Source organism: Erithacus rubecula (genome assembly GCF_903797595.1).
Source record: "Erithacus rubecula genome assembly, chromosome: 16".
Lineage (NCBI taxonomy): Eukaryota > Metazoa > Chordata > Aves > Passeriformes > Muscicapidae > Erithacus > Erithacus rubecula.
The window spans coordinates 15,489,214-15,510,328 of NC_136668.1; the positions used below are offsets into that span (position 1 = coordinate 15,489,214).

The 21,115-nt window shown below is 48.1% G+C and overlaps 1 protein-coding gene across 1 annotated transcript; it reads left to right on the plus strand.

The window, feature by feature from the left end:
* The first annotated feature begins 1,222 nt into the window (after positions 1-1,222).
* BOD1 (biorientation of chromosomes in cell division 1) lies at positions 1,223-6,446 on the plus strand. Its single transcript, XM_079320018.1, has 4 exons — positions 1,223-1,453; positions 2,418-2,542; positions 4,264-4,464; positions 5,618-6,446. The coding sequence occupies exons 1-3, from the start codon at positions 1,253-1,255 to the stop codon at positions 4,460-4,462; spliced, it is 525 nt and encodes a 174-aa protein (XP_079176144.1). The 5' UTR covers positions 1,223-1,252; the 3' UTR covers positions 4,463-4,464; positions 5,618-6,446.
* Positions 6,447-21,115: the final 14,669 nt, after the last annotated feature.

The following is a 21,115-nucleotide window of genomic DNA, read 5'->3' on the forward strand; positions in this document are numbered from 1 at the left end:
TCCCTGCTCCTGTCCCTGTCCCCAACCAGCAGCCCCCGCTGGCACCGCTGACAGCTCCTAGGGAGGGTCAGGGTGGATTTTGGGAAAGGTTCTTCCCCCAGAGGGTGCTGGGCACCGCCCAGGCTCACAGGGAATGGGCAGGGCCATTCCAGAGCTCCAGGAGAGCTCGGACAGCGCTCCAGGGATGCCCCGGGTGGGATTGTTGGGGTGTCTGTGCAGGGACAGGGGCTGGATCAATTGTGGGGTCAGCTCAGGATATTCTGTGATTCCCCTGCCCACGGGAGAAAACAAAGCCACGTGCCCTAAAAACTGCCCAGAGAGGAGGTGCAGGATCCTGACAGATCTGCTCTATAAAATACGTTCCTATTCTGTCTCTAACCGGTCTCTGGAGTGTCCTGTCACTGCTGTCACACGTGTGACATCAGCACGAGGGCCAAAGAACCACCGAGACCCGACACACCGAGCCCGAGCGAGCCACACGGAGCAGGGACAGCGAGCAGGCGAGTGTCCCCAAACCCGGCTGGCACAGCGGGTGCCAGGGTCCACACGCTGCCATTTCTCTCCTCAGGCTTCCCTGGAGGGCGGGCAGGGCTGGCACAGGTGCCCAGAGCAGCTGTGGCTGCCCCTGCACCCCCGGCAGCGCCCCAGGCCAGGCTGGCACGGCTTGGAGAGATCTGGGACGGTGGAAATGGCCCTGCCATGGCACTGAGGCAGCTCCAGAGGTCCCTCAGCCATTCCGGGATGCTGCGGTTACACTCCTGCACCGCTTGTCCTCCTGAATTAGGATGGGAATATCCCAATGAGCCAATGATCGCGCCCAGCATCACTGCCAAGGAAGCGAACCCAGCTGTAGGGTTTGTGCCCTGCAGCTGCCAGGGGCCAGCGATGCTCTCAGCACGCACAGCCCTTACTGGGGGCAGTCGGGTCTCAGGATCCTGATAGAAATACAGCACGATCCCGCACAAATTGATTTTTTTTTTTTTTCAGCAATTTAAATTATCTCTGCGCTCTCTATGGCATAAGAAAAAACACGCAAGTGAGGTCCCGTGAACTACAACTCCCAAGATGCACGGCGACAGCGACGCGCCCGCCTTCTCGCTGCCTCGCGGGGCCGCGCCGCGGTGCACGCGTGGACTTGTAGTTCTAAGAGCTCCTCAGCACACAGCGCCTCCCCCGAGGGGAACTCGCCTCCCCGTGATGCAGCGCGAGGCGGTGACACCATCGGCGCGCGCCGGCGCGGGGCCCGCGGGCGATGTCGGAGAGCGGCGGCGGCGGGGCCGCGGCGGGCGGGGGCGGCGGCGGCGGCGCGGGGGCCGCGGGGCCCGGGCCCACCGACCCCGGCTCGCTGCCGCCCGGGGACCCGCAGCTCATCGCCATCATCGTGGAGCAGCTCAAGAGCCGCGGCCTCTTCGACGGCTTCCGCCGGGACTGCCTGGCCGACGTGGACACCAAGGTACCGGGGCCGGGCAGCGAGCCCGGGCCCTCCGCGCTCCGCGGCTGCGGCAGAACCGCGCAGCGCGGGCGGAACCGGCCGAGAACAGGATCAGCCTTTATTCCTCAGCCCCGGCGTCCCATGAGAACTCTGCCGCTCGCAGCCTGTATTCCAAAAATTCCCCGATTCTCAAACCAAACCTTCCACCTTTGTTTCTTGAGTAGATGTTCTCAGACTGTTGTTTGATGTTAATTTTGTTCTCAGCCGCACCAAACTCATCATTTGTTGAGCTGCCAGTGTCAAGTTGGATTGTTCGGTGTGGTTCTGTCAGAATTCAACGCTTTTTGTTGAATTTTGTTTTCCCAGAGTTTTACACTCCCAGCAAGAGCCCTTTGCTGAGATCTGCTGTTTTCATCCAGGGCCAGCACCCAGGACAGACACCAAATTCTGAAATATCCCCGTTTCCCTCTGGTCCTTCCCCTGCATCCAGGATGTGGATGGTCCTGAGTATTTGTTAGTTAAGCTCTTATCCAATGGAATTACATTTGCTCTGATAAAACTGAGATAATTATGATTATCTTTAAAATTACAATTTTGTATTTTTACTCTTCTCCGCTAGTGCCACAGAAGCAAATAATTCAAATTCTTGTTTAGAGAGTATTGCTCAGCCAGTTTCCTAGGAATTTTGGGGTTTCCAGACAAGAACTCAGCTTAGACACTTCTGTCTGCACAGTTTGCATTTCACTACAATTTCAGCCCAAATTTCTCCAGCTGTTTGAATTATCCCAACACTGAGTGCTCTGTGCAATTTCCAGTTGTGTCTCAGGGCAAACAGGATTATCTTTGTTGAGAGAGTGAAAGGAGGGGAGCACAGACAACAGAGCACTCTGTGTGTGACAATAGCTGCACTGTGAAGGGCTCTGGCAGGGGGCTGTTTGGAGGCATTTGAGCTGTTGAACTGGATTTATTTTTATTTTTTTTTTAGCCAGCCTATCAGAACCTGAGGCAGAAAGTTGACAACTTTGTCTCGACCCACCTGGACAAGCAGGAATGGAACCCAGCCATGAACAAGAACCAGTTAAGGAACGGGCTGAGGCAGAGTGTGATCCAGTAAGTGAGCAGCAGTGAATTTGATAAGCCATGAATCACCTCAGGCAAGGGACAACTGGCAGAATTAAGTTTTCTTCAGTTGTTATCCCCCCTGAGTTTCATTGTGAGAGTGCAGCTTGAACTCTCCCCAAAATGCACATTATTGCTCTGTCTGAAATGGGTGGTTTTGAGTAGTGAAATATTTATATTTGCTGTCCAAATTGCTGCAAAAATGCTGTGCCTGCTGTACTGAGCTGGATGACTTTGATCTTAACTTTCAGGAAAGAGAAAAGCCTTTAAAAATTCTTTAAAGAAAGAGTTCTGAGAATGCCAAAAATTGTGTGCAGAGTCCATTCCCTGTCAGCAGCAGTCTCTGCAGCAGCCTGAGTTCCTGCAGCACAGGACAGTTCCTGCCCTGCTGTTTCAGACACTGCACTGGGGACCACCAGGATGGGCAGAGGATGGAGCAGCTCTGCTGGGAGAGCTGGGATTGCTCAGCCTGGAGGGGAGAACCTTTGGGGTGACACAATTGTGGCCTCAGTGCCTGAAGGAGCCAATAAGTTGGAAAGAGAATTTCACAAGAGCCTGGAGTGACAGGACAAGGGGGAACTGAGAGAGAGCAGGGTTACAATTGATATTGGGAATAAATCTTCCCTGTGAGGGTGGTGGTGCCCTGGCACAGGGTGCCCAGAGCAGCTGTGGCTGTCCCTGGATCCCTGACAGTGCTGCAGGCCAGGCTGGACAGAGCTGGGAGCAGCCTGGGACAGTGGGAAGTGTCCCTGCCATGGCAGGGGGTGAAAGGGGATGATCTTTAAGCTCCCTTCCACCCCAAACCATTGTGTGACTCTGACAGCTTAGGCTGCTTCCCAGAGCTGCTGAGTTTTAATCAGGGAGAGGAGGACAAGGTATTGCACACAAATGTTGCAGTGCAAAGAACAGCCCTGGCCATGGGGGTGTGAACAGTCCCTGTCCCTCCTGCAGGGCAGGGCTGAGCCCTGGGGTGCCCAGGTGTGCCCAGGTGTGTGTCCTGCCCACCCAGGCTGTTACCTGGAGGGGGCACAGGGTGCTCTGTCTGTGCATCCTTCACTGCCTCATTATCCTGTGGCTCCATCTCCATTTCCTGTCCCTGCTGCTTTGCAGACATGACTTAACCCTCCCAGACAGCCTGTGCCCCACAGTCCAGGAGCCTGACACAGCCCCTGAAGTCAGCAGTCACTTCAGTTCCTGCTCACTCCAGAAGCTCTGCTGTGTGCTCACTGTCTTGTTTTTGTAATTCATACCCATCTGTCTAGACTCTTACAAGGAGCAAGTGACAGTCCTGTTCTGAAGGGGCAGGGCTCTTCTCCCTCCACTCTGCCAAAAAAAAAGCCTGTGCTCTCACCTGCCCTCCTCCTCCTGAGAATGGCTTATTTCTCTTTTTGTGCCAAAATGTATTGGTGCCAAAATGTGTTTGTTTGCTTTCATGTTGACCTGGTTTCCACAGGAGCCCTATTAAAAGTGGCTTTTGGCCAAGGTGTCATTTAAGTACCTGGGAGACCAGATGTGAGTTGTTAATTCTGTAGGGAGCTGGGAGAGAAATAGGTGAGTGAAACAAGTCCCTGTTAAGGATCTCCTGAGTAGGCTGCAGTTCTCACCATGTTAATGCTAATTGCAGTTGACAGGAGGGCTCTGGAGAGTTTCTGGAGGAGATTGGGGAGAAGTTTTTTCAGAGGAGCTGAATGACTTCTTTGTCTTTGTTCAAGGTCAGGAATGCTGGAAGCTGGAGTGGACAGAATTATTTCTCAGGTGGTGGATCCAAAACTAAACCACATCTTCAGGCCTCAGATAGAGAGGGCAATTCATGAATTTTTGGCTGCACAAAAGAAAGAGGAAAATGTGCCAGCTCCTCCTCCAGAGCCTGAGACTAAAGATCCTCCTGCTCCATCTCAGGATGCCTCCTAAAGGTCTGGTATCTCTGCACTCACTGCTGCCATTCCTTGTGCTTCATCTCTGCATTTGCACAGTGCAAGATAGAGGAGGGCTTGGCAGGGGGGACACTTTGATCAGCAGCCTGTTGTCATTGTCACACAGCCCTCTGCCACTCCAGTGGCTCTAAAAATAACTGGCACTAAGACACAGCTATCAAGGAACACTGTGCACTCTGCCAGAGCTGGGTTTGGATCAGCCCAAAAAGCCTTTTATTCCAGTAAAGCATATCCAAAAAAAAAAAGCATACCCAGCAGCATTGAGATGGAAGTGGCTGGATTGCCTTCAGAACTGTATGAAATGGATTAAAAATATTTATCATTTACTGATACACAGATGGGAATAGAGTGGTGACAAGTTACTGTGGCTTAGCACTGAAAGTTTTAGGTATCTCTGCTTCAGAACAAACACTGGAGTGTTGAATTGTCACTGACCAAAATAGTCCTGCTGGAGAAAGGGCAACATCTCTGGGAGTGAAAAACTGTTCACTCAAAAAACTGGTTTAAATAGAGCAACCTGAATCTTCCAGCTGCAAGGACTGAGGGTGCCTTTGTGGCAAACAAGTTCATTCTGGTTTTTGTGATTAAAATAACTCCAGGGGCCTCAGGGGGCCATAACTGCTCCTCTGTCTTAGCACAAGGTGTGCCCATCCTTGCTAAGGGTGCAAAGGTTGAGTTGGATATTCAGCAACCACTGCTTGGTGGGAATTCTCAGTCTGTAGGTTTTGTGGGGGACTTAAAACCATGCTGCATGAGAGGAAATTAATTTTCATTTGTTCCATCTGCCAGGGCTTTCTGAAAGCAAAAATGCTCCCTATAATCTATAGCTGATTTATTTAAAAGGAATAAGAACCTGCAGTGGCTGCTCTAATGCTTGGAATTGCCAGAGCAACCAGCATGGGGGTTTAGCTTAATAGTAGAAGTTTAAGTGGCTGTAGTATCATCCTGAGTTATTTACTTGTGACTTGCAGCTTTAATGGCTTGAATTTTTGCATTTGTCTGGTTCAAGTAGTTTAAAAATCCATTATAACCCATATCAAAGTGCAGTTGTTAACATATCCTAATGAACTGACTTGTGAAGGTGCTTTTACATCCTCTAAAATATCTTTTTTTTTTCTATTTTTCCTTGCAGGGGATCCTGCTGCTGATCAGCTGCAGTTGCAACATGCCCTGTTAGACTGGCAATGGATTCCTTGTTCCCTTTGGTGCAGGATTGCCAAAGATGATTAACCTTTATTAGGCCTGTGGGAAATAGGCACTGAAATGGGGAAATTCAGGTGCACCTGGAGTTCTGCCTGTGGAGGGACAGCCCAAGTGTGGAGAGATTTTTTTGCTGTGAACTGCAGTGTGTATTCATTAGTCATGCCTTTGGGCAAGGGGGTGGGAAGGAAAAAAAGGGAGTTGTCTGCTGTCTGGAGGGAGTGGGGAAATGGGTTGAGGTGCTACAAGAACACAAAGAAATGAAGGAGGGTTTGGGGGTGGGGTATTTTTTGGAGACCAAGTAGAGCTGTCAGATTTCCTTTGCTAGAAGCCAGAGGAGGGGAAGCCTCTGCTGGGTTGCAGGGAGTAGCAGGTGCCAGGTCAGCTGGAACTCAGAGCACTGCCTGCTTTGGGAAAGGCATTTCCTTGTCAAAACTGGAGCTAAAGCTTCAGGATCCATTACCCAGATCAATTCTGTTGAACACAGGAATGTTTACAGTTGGCTGTGCCTATAGCTGATGTCACTCCTATTTCCCAGGGAACTCTGGGGAGCAAAGGGAACACCAGAGTGTGGATCAGGTGGAAATTTCTCTTTTTCTGCTTGGAAGACTTTTCTTTCTCAGGTGCCTGGTGGAAACTGTCCTATGCTTTCAGCTTGAATGCATGCAGTGTCCTCTGGATGACAGTCAAATGGAGAATGTGATTACCTGTTCTGCCAGCAAATGTCCACACCTTTTTGCAATAAAACACCTCCAAAAGCATCTCTGAGGCTTGGCTTCTTCAGCATTTTTTTCTTAAGGAGAAACTATTTAAAGAAATCCAGGAGTCCTGGTGGCTGGAACCCTAAAGAAAGTGTGACCTTACACATTTTATGGCTTAATCCAGGCTTAACAACCTGGGGTTGTTTCTTATAATGAAATAAGATAGTTTTAGTTTCCTTTCCACAGAAGCTGTCTCAAAAAATGTAAAATATTGTGTGAGTAAAGGGTTTTCTCCTGGATGTTGGTTTGGGGGTTGAAGACTGCTCCAAATGTGTAATAAATGTTTTCCTTTAGGGCCTTAAGGGCAGCTCTTGACAGAAAAGAATCTTTTACCTCAACCACTTGGGTTCTCAAACACTTCTTTGGAACTGAAACGTTTATTCAGGGGGGGAAAAAAAATGTTTAACAGTTTAGAAAGAGCAAATGAAAGGGAGTCTGACTGTGCTTAGGCAAATCCTGGATGACAATAGGAGCAGTCAGGGGGCAGGACACCAGCTCAGGGTTTTTTGTAGCAAGTCAAGCTGGATTTACTGCAGTGAGGAGGGAACCTGAACCTGCATTTCCTACCTGAGCTGCTTTAAAAGATGAGTGAAGGAGAATAGACTCAGGGTAGTTTTTAAAAGGCTTTTCCATTGTTGTGTGTTAACTCTGAGCTCTGACACTGCTGTGCCTTTGGTGGGGCCCAGCCTGTGCACAGCTCCAGTGGCTGTGGGAACCTTCAGATCACAGCAGAAGCACCTGAAGAGTTGGAGCAGCCAGTTTGGGATCACAGGCTTTAATGTTGGGGTTCTGAAGTCCTTGCTTTGGATCAGAGCCTTGGAATCAGCCCTGACACAATGGGACAGTGACAAAAGCCACCAAGCCCTTACAATGAAGGATTTCTGCAGTGCCCTTTGATTCAATTGTCAGTCACACAGCCAGAATCAGGATTCCAGCCTTAAAACCTGAGTGGTGAAATAGAAATCCTCACTCCAGAACAAAAGAACAAAGCTGTACCCACTGCAGAAGTGAAATTGTCCCTGCAGGGGGATGTTGGACCAAAGCTGGGCAATGGGTCAGGTTTTGCTCTGCTGGGTGTGTTAAGCCCAGCCTGAGGAGTTTGGGGAGGCAGAGAGGTCTAAGACATTCAAGGAATCAAGAAGTTCACATTAAACTGAGATGTTTGCACCAGCATCACTTGCAGCACTGCACAACTTTCCTTATTTTGCCACTATCTCTTTTCCTTTCTTCCCCTCAAACCCCAGGCTGCAGCCATACAACAGTTCTGATCTCCCTGCTCCTCTGAGTGTCCCAAAAACTGAACAGCAGAATTCCATTGCCTTTCCCCCATTATTCCTGAAAAGTGTACATGTAATGCATATCAAACACACAAGGCAATCAATTTTTACAAACATTTTAGCCCAAGATAAACTTAATTCCAAGTACTGAACAGGAGCTAAGTGATTAATAATGTGCTTATAACACATCCTTGAAGTAAAACTGATTCTTGCTTTAAATTAATAGGCATTTTCTGATTTTTTTTCAACTTCTTGTGCAAATCTTTCATAAAATAAAGGGATGGTTCCTGAGGCACTTGCTGTGGAACTATTCTGTGATAACTCCAGAGATGCTTTTCAGTAGCAGGTTACCAACAGAGCCAGGCAGAAACCACAGCTGCTCTCACCTTATGGAGGTTTACAGTTCCACCTGATTCTGGATTCCTCAAACACTGGAACTTTTAGAGTGGGTCACACTGACTCAAGCAGACTTCCCCAGAAGGAGCAGAACCAATCTGCCATTACCTGTGTGATCTCCCAGGTCCTTTCCAGCCCAAGCCACTCTAAGATTCCATAATTATATATTTGGCCAGTTCTGGGTTCAAACTCCCAAAGAACTGGAGCAGTTTGACTCTTTCACAGATATTTTGTGGTTTATACTGCAGTGAAAAATGCATTTTAGCAGATTCCCTAAAGAGAGCTGGGTTTAAGGAGAGCAGCTGGGGTCTCCCCACAGCAGGAATTCTGCTCCTTCCCCCCTGTGCAAGAGCAGCTGTTCAGAATTTGGCCGTAAGAGGGAGATAAACTCTTGCTTCATTTCTCAATTCCTCCCTGCAAATCCAGGATTCTTCTGTGTGAATCAAGCCAGCAAGGTGTGGAGGAACCTTTCCCAAAGAGTTTCCATGAGCTCTGACTGTGCCTGTCCAATGCAAATCACAGCAGACACTGACATTTCTCAAGAGCTTTAGCAATAATAAATTAATATCAGGATTAGGGGAGAGAAGTGAACACAGCCCCAGTGATCAGGGACAAAACCACAGCTTTAGGATGTGAAACTGTAAATCCTGGCCTACCCAAATCTGTAATTCACAGGTGTGAACAAGGTTGAGGCCCCAGCTGGTTGTGCCATGAGATTGTATCAGAGCCATTGCTGCAGCCCTTGCATTTTTGTGATTCAGGTGCTGAGCCCACAACAGAGCAGAGCTCAACATGACTGGGCAGTGACCAGCCCAGTCTAGACACCATCCAAGCCCTGCACAGAGAAATGTGCTACCTCAGCCATCCCCTGCAGCACTGGGACAAAGCAGGAAAAGCAAAATGCAACAAGTCCAGCCCACCTGAGCAGGCTGAAGGACCTCATGTGTCACCAATTCCATCTCCCTGACTCACACAATTCAGTGCCTTTTGCACTGGTGTCTTTAGAACAGATCCCTGCTCATGCAAAAAAAAAAAAAAAAAAAAAGGATTTAAAAAAATCCCCAAAGCCCTTCAGGTGTTGGCCCTGCAAAGAATTCACTTGAGAGCAGATGGCTGCAGTTTGCTGAATTGGGGTCTTTGGGAATTCCAAGCAACCTAATACATTAAATATACCCATTTTGGAAGGGATTTCTAACAGAAACACAAAACCATTGCCATGAGTTCCACGTTTCATTGCAACTCTGCAAAAGGGAGATGAAACAATCACAATTCTCAGAACATTCACAAAATTTACTTTTTTCTACAAGGGGGCAGCACAACCGCAGCAAAAGAAGAAAAGCTGGTGGGAGCTCATCCCCCAGCAGGGCTTTAAACACACCCCTCTCTGCCAGCATTCACCAGCTCCTCCTGCCAACATCCACTCCTTCCTCCAGGCCCTGCTGCCCAACTTCTGCCATCCCAGTAAAACCAGGACTGCTCTGGCCAAAAAAAGAACCTCGGGTATCACCAACTCCTGAGCTGCTCCAGCCTGAGCTCCACAGATTCACTCCCTGGCTGCTCCAACCATGCTACACACACAGGACCTTGCAAAAAGCACCCCACTAACACAAAGATTTTCAAGAAACCCCAAATAAAGTCCAGTTGAGCCTTACCTTGCTCTGGAGAGCTCTGTGCTTCTCTCCCCCAGGCTCTGGCACACTCAGGGGCTCAGGGGAGCAGCTGATTTCATCTCAGCCAAGGAACACCTGAACCATTGCCTTTCCTCCCATCCCCAACCCCTCCCAGGGGAAAAAAAAAAACTGCTTCACCTGCAAAAAGCGATGACTGATTATCTCAAATCTCTGCTTCCAACAAGAGAGCCATAACCTCGTGCAACAATCCATCTTTCCAAAATGGAAAATTGGGATTTGGCAGCTGCCAGCCCCACAAGTGACACCTGACAGCTCCCCCAGGCTGACACTGCTCCCAAAACATCCCACCTGCTTCCTGCAGGGATGTCATGGGGATGGAAGGGGTGGGAGGTGTCCAGCATCCCCCCACAGTGGTTTATTTTGGGAACAGATTCCCCGTTGAACCAGCGCCGGTACCAGGAGGGCACTGGGGTGGGCACTGGGATGTGGCTCCATCCCCAGCAGATTGACACGAGCCTTCCCAGCCCCCGTGGCTGCCAGGGAGCCCCAGGGGAATGGAGGGCAGGGCAGGGGTTGCTGTGGTGACAGCACACCCCATCCATCCATCCATCATCTATCCATCCATCCATCCATCCATCCATCCATCCATCATCCATCATCCATCCATCCATCATCCATCTATCATCCATCATCCATCCATCATCCATCCATCCATCATCCATCTATCATCCATCATCCATCCATCATCCATCCATCCATCATCCATCAATCCATCATCCATCTATCATCCATCATCCATCTATCATCCATCATCCATCCATCCATCATCCATCCATCATCCATCATCCATCCATCATCCATCCATCCATCCATCCATCCATCCATCCATCCATCCATCATCCATCCATCCATCCATCCATCATCCATCCATCCATCTATCATCCATCCATCCATCCATCATCCATCCATCCATCCATCATCCATCCATCCATCATCCATCCATCCATCCATCTATCATCCATCCATCATCCATCCATCATCCATCATCCATCCATCCATCATCCATCCATCATCCATCATCCATCCATCCATCCATCCATCCGTCCATCCATCCATCATCCATCCATCCATCCATCATCCATCCATCCATCCATCCATCCATCCATCCATCCATCCATCCATCCATCATCCATCATCCATCCATCCATCATCCATCCATCCATCCATCATCCATCCATCCATCCATCCATCCATCCATCCATCCATCCATCATCCATCCATCATCCATCCATCCATCCATCCATCCATCCATCATCCATCCAACATCCATCCATCATCCATCCATCATCCATCATCCATCCATCCATCATCCATCCATCCATCATCCATCCATCCATCCATCCATCCATCCATCCATCCATCCATCCATCCATCATCTAACCATCCATCCATCCATCCATCCATCCATCATCCATCCATCATCTAACCATCCATCATCCATCCATCCATCCATCCATCCATCTATCCATCCATCCATCCATCCATCCATCCATCCATCCATCCATCCCGACCCCCTGCCGTGTGGGGCTGCAGGAGCAGCTCCAGGCTCTGCCAGGGCAGGGAAACAGCAGCCAGGGAGCTGTGTCAAAAAGACAACTCAGGAAGGATTTGAGATGTGAGACTTTTGCATTTGGGGGTTTTTTTTGAGGCAGAAAATCGCTGTTTTCAGATCAAACCCAAACTGCATCCCCGAGTCGATGTGATTTTGCTGTTTGGCGTCGCTGTGGGGCTGGAATGGGGTTGGTCACCCCAAAACACAGCTTGCCCACAAGCTGCAGTGCTTTTTGGGTGGGAGAGTGTTATGAGACTCATTGGATCTCAAAAGTTTTCTGTGCTTTAGGGAAACAGCCTCCTTCATACAAAAGGAAAAAGGGAAGTTTGGTGGGTAAATGTCACCCTGGTCCCTGCCAATGAAGACATTTGTTGCGGGTTTTGTATCAAGGCAGGGTTTGCTCTCAGGGTTTCATGTGTGTGCACATCCCTCCCAAAATCCTGCAGAGCCTGAAGTGAGTGAGAGTGGGAATTTGGGCATGAAAACCACGGAAGAGTCCCTTGTGTGGAAGAACCATCTCCATGGCAGGGTATCCTTAGGGGCAGGGGCAAGTCTGCACCACCCAGGGAGCCCTTGAAGCCTGTATGGAAAAGTGTAAAGAGGCAATTGATGTTCTGGTCAATGCTGCAGACACAGGAAATTAAATAGATTAAGTATTAGGTTCCTTTGCACTTTGTCCATCCCCACTGAACAGACACTTGAGAGAAGTGCTCACTATCCCAAAATCAGGGAAATCTTCCAAGCTTATAATAAAAAGTGGTCCTGGGGGATTTCCTTATTCCAGGTCTAAGGACAAATCTGGTTTCTGCTTTGATTTTCAGTCATCTCACCATGAGAAGCATTTGTGAGATGATTTGCTGCCCTGACCACTGGTCCTACCATCTGTCCTTTTCAAGCTCAGCTCCTTCTGCTGTTGCTCAAAAGAAAAACCTCTCCCAGCAGAAGAGTTTTAACTCTGGAGGCTTCAGGATCTCTGAGAAGCAGTAGGAGAGATGACAGAGCTGCCTTTGAATCGAGCTGTGATGAATAATTTGTAATTTTGGTAGATGTAATATGTATGACATCCCTTGACTTCTCTGCAAGGAGTGAAATCAAAGGGAAAGCAAAGAAAGTAAGCTGAAGGCAGAGCTCAGACACCAGCCTGCAGGACACTGGGAGTTACTGGGAGGTGATCCATGGAGAATAATTCCAGCCAAACCAGCAGTTCAGAATTCTGCAGGCATCAACCAAGGGCAGCTGCAATGTGAGAGCCCATCCAAGAGAAATAAAGGCATGGAAATAATGTTCTTGGGGACTGGAAAAGGGCTCCAAAAGAAACGAGTTTATGAGATACTGGCTCATAATAGGAATTAAATTGCCCTCACTGAAAAGCAGCTGATGCACAGCAAAGAGTTGGTTGAAATCTTTAAGGCTTTAATCAGAAATTTATGAAACTGGAAAGCCTTTAGAGTGTTTCAGTAAAGGGCACAGATACCCCTAAACAAGGTTCTTCAGGAAAAGGTTTGATGAGCTTGAGGAGGAAGAGACAGAAAAAGAGATTTAAACTGCAAATGCAGCAGCAGCACCGAGCCCCAAGGGGGGGGGCAGTCACAGGGTGGAATTTTGGGGTGTCCTGCTCTTGTGGGTCCCTTCTAACTCAGGATTTTCCACGATTCTGTGATTCTCAGATTCCCTCTGCTCACACCCAGCACTTCCCACTCTGCAGAAAGCTCACACCATATCATCCCAAAGATCTGGATTTTATTCGCACAAAAAATCAGAGGGCAAGCCTGGTGACAATAAAGTTCCAGAAGGTCTTAAAAGTTCTGGGAATTCTGAGCCTTTCATTAGGTGAACCAGCAAATCTGCAGGAAAAAATTGCTTTGGGATTTGCTGTTCAATCTTACTTTTCCACATTGCTTTGAGCTCTGAAGATGTTAAAGGGTTCAGGGGATGCATTTGTGGAATATTCTCTGCCATTTTTGCAGAACAGGGAGTCCCCCCCATCAGCCACTCGCTCTCATTCCCAGCACAAGATGGTAATGAGCACAAAAGAAGAACAAAAATCGAACTAATGGGACTTTAAACAACCAGAAATAAAATGATGACAGGGATTCTGACAGCTCAGTGCTTGGTAACACCTTCACCTCTCCCAGATGTCAGAGGATAAGCTATTTTTACCAAAAAGAGATGGTAAAAATGGGAGCTTATTTGGACACCTGCAGCAGAAATTGATTTAAAGTGATTTGAGCTTTGAAAATGGGGTTTGGAGGCAACTCAGTGGGCTTTGTTTTTCTGGAAAAGGGGACAGACCACCTGGGATTCTTGGTGCAGGATCAGTCTCTCCACTCTAATGCCTGTCAGTCATATTTAAATATGAGCAATATTTAATGTTTCCACTCTCTGGACCTAGACATTAAATAGGCTTTAATTTTAGCCTTTGCCAATGGATGAGATGAAAGTGGTGCTTCCTCCTTTTGGGAATATCAAAGCTCTCTTGTTTTTTGTTTCAATTTTTTTCCCACTATTTTTTTTTTTTTCCTTTTAGAGCAAACCAAAACATAATTCTCTTGCCCCACTTCCACCCTAGCCAAGCTCCATCTCCCACCCCCGTGGCAGTGGGTGAGCTCTGAAGTGCAGCTCAGGTTTATCCATCCCTCAGCTCCATCATTCCCACCCCAGGCTGTGGCTGAACCCTCTGCTGAGTTCACCAAGTCCATCCATGTGCCAGGAGCACTTGATCCATTGAAATATTAAATTTCATGCTGCAGCCTCCAGTTATGTGACCCAGAATGTCTGACCTGATGTCAGAGGGGCCTGGGGCTGTGCAGATATTTCCCCAGGGCACCCTGCCCTCTTTCCACCAAAGGAATCTGATCCAGCTACAGGAAAGAGGAGGAATTTTCAGCTGTCCCATCCCCTGTGAGACAGTCTGTGCTATGTGATTCTAAGGTGTTTCTCACCCTCTCTCTTTCTCCTCTTTGCCTCTCTAGGTACTAATCCTGCACTGATTTCTACAAATAGCCAGATAAGGAATATGTATTTTCCCTTTTCCAGTTTTTACAGCCAACACCCCACGTGAGATTCACACTTGCAAGGTGCTAAACAGCTCTGTCACCCACAGAAATCCAGGCTGGCCAAAGGCAGGAGGCATTTTGCAGAATTTCACTGCCTTTGTGAGATTTGCTACAGCCTGACATCTCTGGGATCACCTGAGCATCCATCCCACAAAGAACTGCACATGAAAAAAGGGAGATAATTCCAAAACTCACAGGAGCTGGGAGTTGATCCCTCCTCCCTTATCTGTCATCCTTGTGTTTTCCAAATAGCTACAAAAGGTGAAGTTCAGAGCTTCACCAGCACCAGCAGAGGCAGGAAAACATCTTTCAAGTTTATTTTCTTACCATTAATTCTTTACAAGCAAGGGGTGATATCTAAAGACCAAGGAAAATTTAGTATCTGGGTATAGAATTATTGCTGCTATTATTTAAAGAGCAGCATAATGAAGAGACACTTTTTTTTTCCCCAGGTTTTAACAACTCAGAGGTGGAAAAACCCTCTCAGAGTTTTTGCAGATGCTGAAATAGTCCTGGCTTGTGCAAAATGTCACCTCTGAAAGGGCTTTTGCCCCTAAATGACACAGATTTCCCAGCTGCCTGGTCTGTCTCTACTGTCTCCACATCTCCAAGTGGTTACTGGGCTGTGAATGCAGATATTCCAAACACTCACACTGCTGACAGAAAAGTGGGGTTTTTTTTTACTTTTAACAGTGTGAGTGTGAGTACCAGCCAGCAGTTGTTTCACCTGACTCATCATTTGTCCACATGGCATCCAGAAACTGCTTCATCAGGCCAGAAGTGAACAGAGGGAAAGCACAGAGTCAACCCAGGGGATGGGCTCAGGATCTCCTCTGTTCCTATCCCAGCTCCAGCTGGGATTCCAGGTTTCACTTGTAGAACCCCTACATCATCACCCCAGCTTAGGAAAAGCAGCAATAATCTACCCACCCCACCTCTCCAAACAGAGAACTTTGTGAGAATCAAGGTTAGAAGGATGTCCTGAAGATTAAATCCAGCCCCAAACCCATCACAGTTGCTTAAAACTGAATCCCACGATGGAGATAAGCAGAGCCTCAGAGCAAAGTCCAGACAATGAGCTCATCAATCAGAGCAGCTTCCAGGGCACACTTTGAAATAAGAGCTGATGGAGTCACTGCTGTGACACCCCAGCAACGGGGGCTGCAGCCCTTGGGAGTAAGAACAGCCCTGACAACAGACTGTGCATTAAAAAACAAAACACAGCCCTGAAAAGCCCCCACAGAAAGCAGCAGTTTGTGCATTTCAGGGCTCTGAGGGGCACTGTACCTTTGAGCCAGGCTTCTGTCCAAGGGAAGCTTTTCCCTTCCAGCCCTGCCTCTCTCACTGTATCATCACTGCTTTATCATCACCACGTACCCAGATGCTGCAAGAACAGGCTGTGGCTGCAGCGGAAGGCTCCTGACATCAAAAGGCTCCTGCTGATTCAATGGACACTGAACCAGCCCTCCATAAATCACTGGGAGCCACTGGTTAAACAGGCAGCCCCTCCTGAATGGAGCAGGGAGTTGCAGAACCCCTGAGATTTGCTTGCTGTGCTCCCTGCAGTGCTCCTTGCTCGGGGGCACGTCTGCCTCTGCCTGATCTATCACCTCCAGGGTCCTGCCAAAGGGGGAAACACCTCCAAGTGTGGCTCTTTTTGGGGTGCACCTTCTCTGCTGTGTTTTCTGGAAGTTGAGCATCCTCACAGCAAAGCCAAGCAGCTGATTCCCAGATCCTGATTGTTGGAGCAAGTTCTGCACTGGAGAGAAGTTTGTCAGCCACAGCCATTGATTTACCACCTGATTTTTCTGTCAGTCCCTCTGTGCTGCACAAAGGAAGCCACCACAGCAGAAAACTTCTGTACAAGGAGGCTGAATTCTTCCCTCAGCCATACACAAGCAGCTTTTTGACCTAAGGGTTCAGGTGATAAAACCAGGAGGGAGAATTTGGGTTGACAGCTCCCAAATCTTTCCCTTTCCCACCCAGTGCTGTTTGTTCTACTGGGTAACCAAAGTGAACAAAATGGAAATGTGCAGCACTGAGGCCTTCCCAGCTATCCTCAGATTTGGGAATAGCAAATTTCCCAATTTGTGGTGACTGTGCTCAAGAGCTCCTGCTGCTCCCATCCCATCCACAGCTCAGCTATTCACAGTGAGTGCCCATGGGCACAGCTGGATTCACTCCTCTCCTTTCAAGACTGCAGCTCTCTGGTGTCCAGGAAACACAGCTTGGGGATTTCTCTTGCAACTTTTCCAGCAGAGATTCTGAAAAAGCTAAAAGCTAAAATCCAAGTCATCACCACCACACACAAGGTGCTGTGCCATCAGCCCTGAGGTTTCTGTACCTTTGGGAGTTTTAAGATCACATTGCAAATGAGTCAGGACTGCTTTACAGCTTTCTGACACTGCCACATCCTGCAGACATTCTGCACTCAGGGGCAGCCCTGGAGGGCTCTGTTTTTACAAACATTTCTCAACACAGAGCTGGGAATGCACAAGAAATGCTCAGATTTGCACCAGCAGGGATCAGGGGGTGTTTGTCCCCTTCCACACTTGGCCCAGAAGTGCTCCCAGCACTGTGTGTTGGGTTGATGTAGCCAGAAATGTGAATTCTGTCCCCATCTGCTGCAGCTGGGTGGGGCAGTGACCCTGATCTCCTGGCACATATTCTCTGCTAATGGGCCATCTTTAAACCAGCTGGGGCAATCATCTTGATCTTTCCCATGACCCACCCTTCATCCAGGAGGTATCACCTGTTAATGGGCCATTGTTTAAAACTGGGTGTGGCAGTGACTCATCACTGTGGGAGATATCTCCTGTTAATGGACCATTGTTTAAAACTGGGTGTGGCAGTGACCCTGATCTCCTGGCACACATTATCTGCTAATGGGCCATCTTTAAACCAGCTGGGGCAATCATCTTTATCTTTCCACAGCCCATCCTCCCTCCAGGAGATATCTCCTGTTCATGGCCAGTGAGTCCCAGTGCATGACTGATAAAATTCCATCATCCCACTGGGAGATGCTCCAGCCAGGGCAGGAGCCAAGCCTTTCCTACCCAAATAAAAACTGAGATTTTGGACACCAAGACACCTTCTTCCCACTGGATTCCAGAGGAAAACCAGACCCTTCCACATCATCCCTGGACCTTCAGAGGAAACTGCACCTTCTCCAGGAGCACTGCTCCAGCTGAACCACATCTGCCACTGCAGGAGGATGCAGCCACCATGGAATGGGACTGTGCCACCACCCTGACTGACTGACGGGTGTCAGCTTGGATTCTGACTCTGGCAGGGTTTGGGATTGTTCTTTGTAATGCTGTATTTCCATTTTAATTTTCCTAGTGAAGAACTGTTATTCCTAATTCCTAGTCCCGTAATTTCAAAATTACAATAATTTGGAGGGAGGGGGTTTACATTCTCCATTTCAAAGAGAAGCTCCTGCCTTTATTGGCAGATACCTGTTCCTCAAACCAGGACACTCTGCAAGCAGCCCATGGGGATGAGCTCTCTGGGAAGGGCTGTTGTCTGTCCTCACGGGGGGTTTTATGGTTGGTTCAGGGCACTGGCAGAGCATCTGTTGTCAGACCTGCTCCTCCCTCACTTGAGGAGTTATTTGCCTCATCAAGGGCCAGTTTGCTTGTTTGGAAAAGGAGATTATAATATTTATTTCCCAGCAGAGATGCAAAGCCTTGTCAATCGTTACTTAAGCAACTGAGGGTTTTTATTTGGATGAGGCTAAATAGGTGTAAAATTATAGGGGGGATTAGAGACAGATTAAGGGGTGCCTGTTAGTCAGAAATGACTCCTGGTGGGCTGGGAATATTTCCAAGAGGCTGAACACAATTTGCAGCAGCAGCACAGAGCAAGAGAGTGAAGAGGCTGCATTGAAAACCTCCTCCTGCCCTGCTGGCCTCACCTGATGACAGCTTTAGTGACCACACTCAGCTGTCCCTGCAAGTGAGACCTCACTTTGGCACTTTGGCTGAAGGGTTTCACTCAGAAGCAGGGGGAGATGAGCTTCAGACCTGCTCTCTGTCAGCTGTGGCACCACCCTGGAGCATCACTTTCAGCAGCCTCACTGCCCACGGGTCCTTATCTCAGATCCACCCCCTGCACTCCTCTCAGCGCTGGATTCTTTTAAACCAGAGTTATCATTCTGGGAAAATGGTCTCACATCCCTTCTCTGTGCTGCCACAGCATCCCTAAAGGGATGGTGTGCAAGGGAAGTTTATCAACTGCACTGTATCAGTGTTATCAATAACAGTTTATCAATAATCCTCTTTTTCATCCCTTCACTCATCCCAGCACTCTCTGCTCCATTAGGAGGAGGAAATGCCACTTTTTATCCATCACCTTTTACCCCATGTGTGCCTTTTTTCCTATACCTCACATGTCCTGAGGGTGGTAACAAATCAGAAATCAAATCAGAAAACAAATCAGAAAGTGCAAAGACTATGAATGTTATGAGGGAATGATATTTCTTAAAAAAAAAAAATTAAAAACCAGAGCATTTTATTTCTCTGCCCTCAACTTGCTTGAAAATCGTGCAACACACAATTATTTCAGCCCAGATAACACACAAGCTGCAGTTTTAAATTGCAAGACTGCACTGGATTACCTCTGGACTGCATGCTGAAAAGGAGGGATTGCTTCTTTTTTTGAAAGAATAGGGGGAAATGTGATAATTTCAAATATTTCTGTGGTCCTGGGATTTCTGGTTGCGTAACAAGCAAAAACTTCTCTTGAGTCATTATCCCCTCCCCTTGTTAAGTTCTCATTTGTTTTCACACATATGACATATCAGCTTCCTACATCAGTGGGTAGGAAGATAGTACCTGCTTTAAAATCCTTTATAATGCTGCTTCTCCTTCCCTCAAATAGTTTTTTTTTAATTTAAAAAAAAAAAACCCTTTCAGGTAATCACTCAGCCCACAGATCTGAAGAGAATCGCTGTCTCCTGACAATGACATATTGCCTGTATTTTAGGAAATCTAAAAAAAAATCAGGGAATGTATTTATTGAACTGATCTGTACCTGGAATCCTCCTCTTGATACTGCAAAGGCACACGGGGCCTGTGTGGAGCAGAAACCTCACAACAGAAAGTGAGATTCTGAAAAAAGGGTACTTTTACCCCCCAGTTTTTAGAATAAACTGAATTGTGACATTCAAAGTGTCACATCCAAAGCTTCTCCATGTAGCTATGCCTTTGGAAAAGTTGTTTGCCTTTGGGATGAGATTCAAGATTTGGCTCTGGGTTAAAGGAGGAGTTCACAGAGGGAAGCAAAAAGCAGAGAAAGCAGAGAGATCCCAAAGGCATGAGCAGCACCTGGGAATTTCTGCCCTTCTCCTCTCATCTCTGTTCTTAAATAAAAGCATAACAGAATATGCTGTTCTTAAATAAAAGCATAACAGTGGGATTTTCTTGGTAAGTCTTAGAGAGAAACAGGCCATGCCTTGATTTTCAGGATGGAGAGAAGTCTGAATGGCCACAGTCCCACACAAATCTTGTGATCCCTGTGGATGTGCTGCTCCTCCTCCCCTCAGCACTGTCCTTGGTGGGCTGTATCCCACCCTGGCATTTCAGTCATAATCAGTTGTGCCTTTTTGACTCTTAACACCTGAGATATATTCCTTGAATCACCATGTTTCTGTCCAGAATGAGGGAAGTGCAGGGAGCAGTCCATGCAGAGGAGGATGCAGCACAGGTGGCTCATCCCCCTCCAGGAGAGCTCTGCTCCCAGGGCCTCTCCCTGGCCTGAAATTCCTGCAGCCAGCCAGGAGCTGGGTGCTGCCCCAAGGTTCTCCCTTTCTGAGTTTTCCAGCAGCCCCAATGTCCATCCCACCCAAACCCAGGGGTGGGTTCCCAGCTCTTCCAGCTCTGCTACACCACCACATCACCATTCAGAGCTCCCCCCTGCAGGTGGGCACTGAACAGGCTCAGGACCCTTCCAGCTCCCACTTCTGCCCCCTGAGGCTCTGCTCATTCCCAGGGCAGCTCCTGGCAAGGGTTTATCCAGGTCAACAGGGAGTTTGTGCCAACAGAACCTGAGCCCAGCTCGGAAAGGAGGGGTCCCCCTTGCCTGTAACACAAGCCCAGCACAGCCAGGGATGTTTTCTCTGTAACCAGATCCTCTGACTGGAGCAGACTGGACTCTGTTGGGAACCAGCCTTGCCTCCCTCCAGCTTCCCATTCTCCCTTTCCAACACAAGGGATTCCTTCTCACCCTAAAGGAACCCAGCAGTGCACAGCCCTATTCTCAATGCCAGCAACCCCCTCTGCTTTCAAGGTCTAGAAACAAGATCTGCATTTCAAAATCTAGAAACATCAGCTCCTTCTTCTCTTCCTTCTCCATGGGTCACTTTCAGCTCCCTAAGGGCTTCCCTGATTTTAAAAAGCCCCATGAGTTTAAATGAGAGCTCACAGCCAAAATCTGTATTTTTTACTTAGAGGAGCAGGTACTAAATGAAAACTCTCCTGGTTGTTGTACAGGCCAATAGTCCTTCAGAAACCAAATAATCAGGCCAAGTTCCTCATTAAATATCCTACAGTATGAACACCAATATATTCTGTTAGCTTGGTGTTGGCTAAAGGATGGCTCCTTTTCTTATCTTGGAAATGGCCATGTGATTGCAGATGTAAAGAAAAACCTTAGAAGTTGTGATTTTGACACAGGGGGTGAGAGGCCACTGCAGAAA

What these genes read in the sequence shown, in the direction of transcription:
- BOD1 (XM_079320018.1), top strand. Translation starts at nt 1,253, where the DNA reads ATGTCGGAGAGCGGCGGCGGCGGGGCCGCGGCGGGCGGGGGCGGCGGC. An exon ending in TGGCCGACGTGGACACCAAG is followed by an intron (nt 1,454 to 2,417) that starts GTACCGGGGCCG and finishes TTTTTTTTTTAG; the next exon opens with CCAGCCTATCAGAACCTGAG. An exon ending in CTGAGGCAGAGTGTGATCCA is followed by an intron (nt 2,543 to 4,263) that starts GTAAGTGAGCAG and finishes TCTTTGTTCAAG; the next exon opens with GTCAGGAATGCTGGAAGCTG.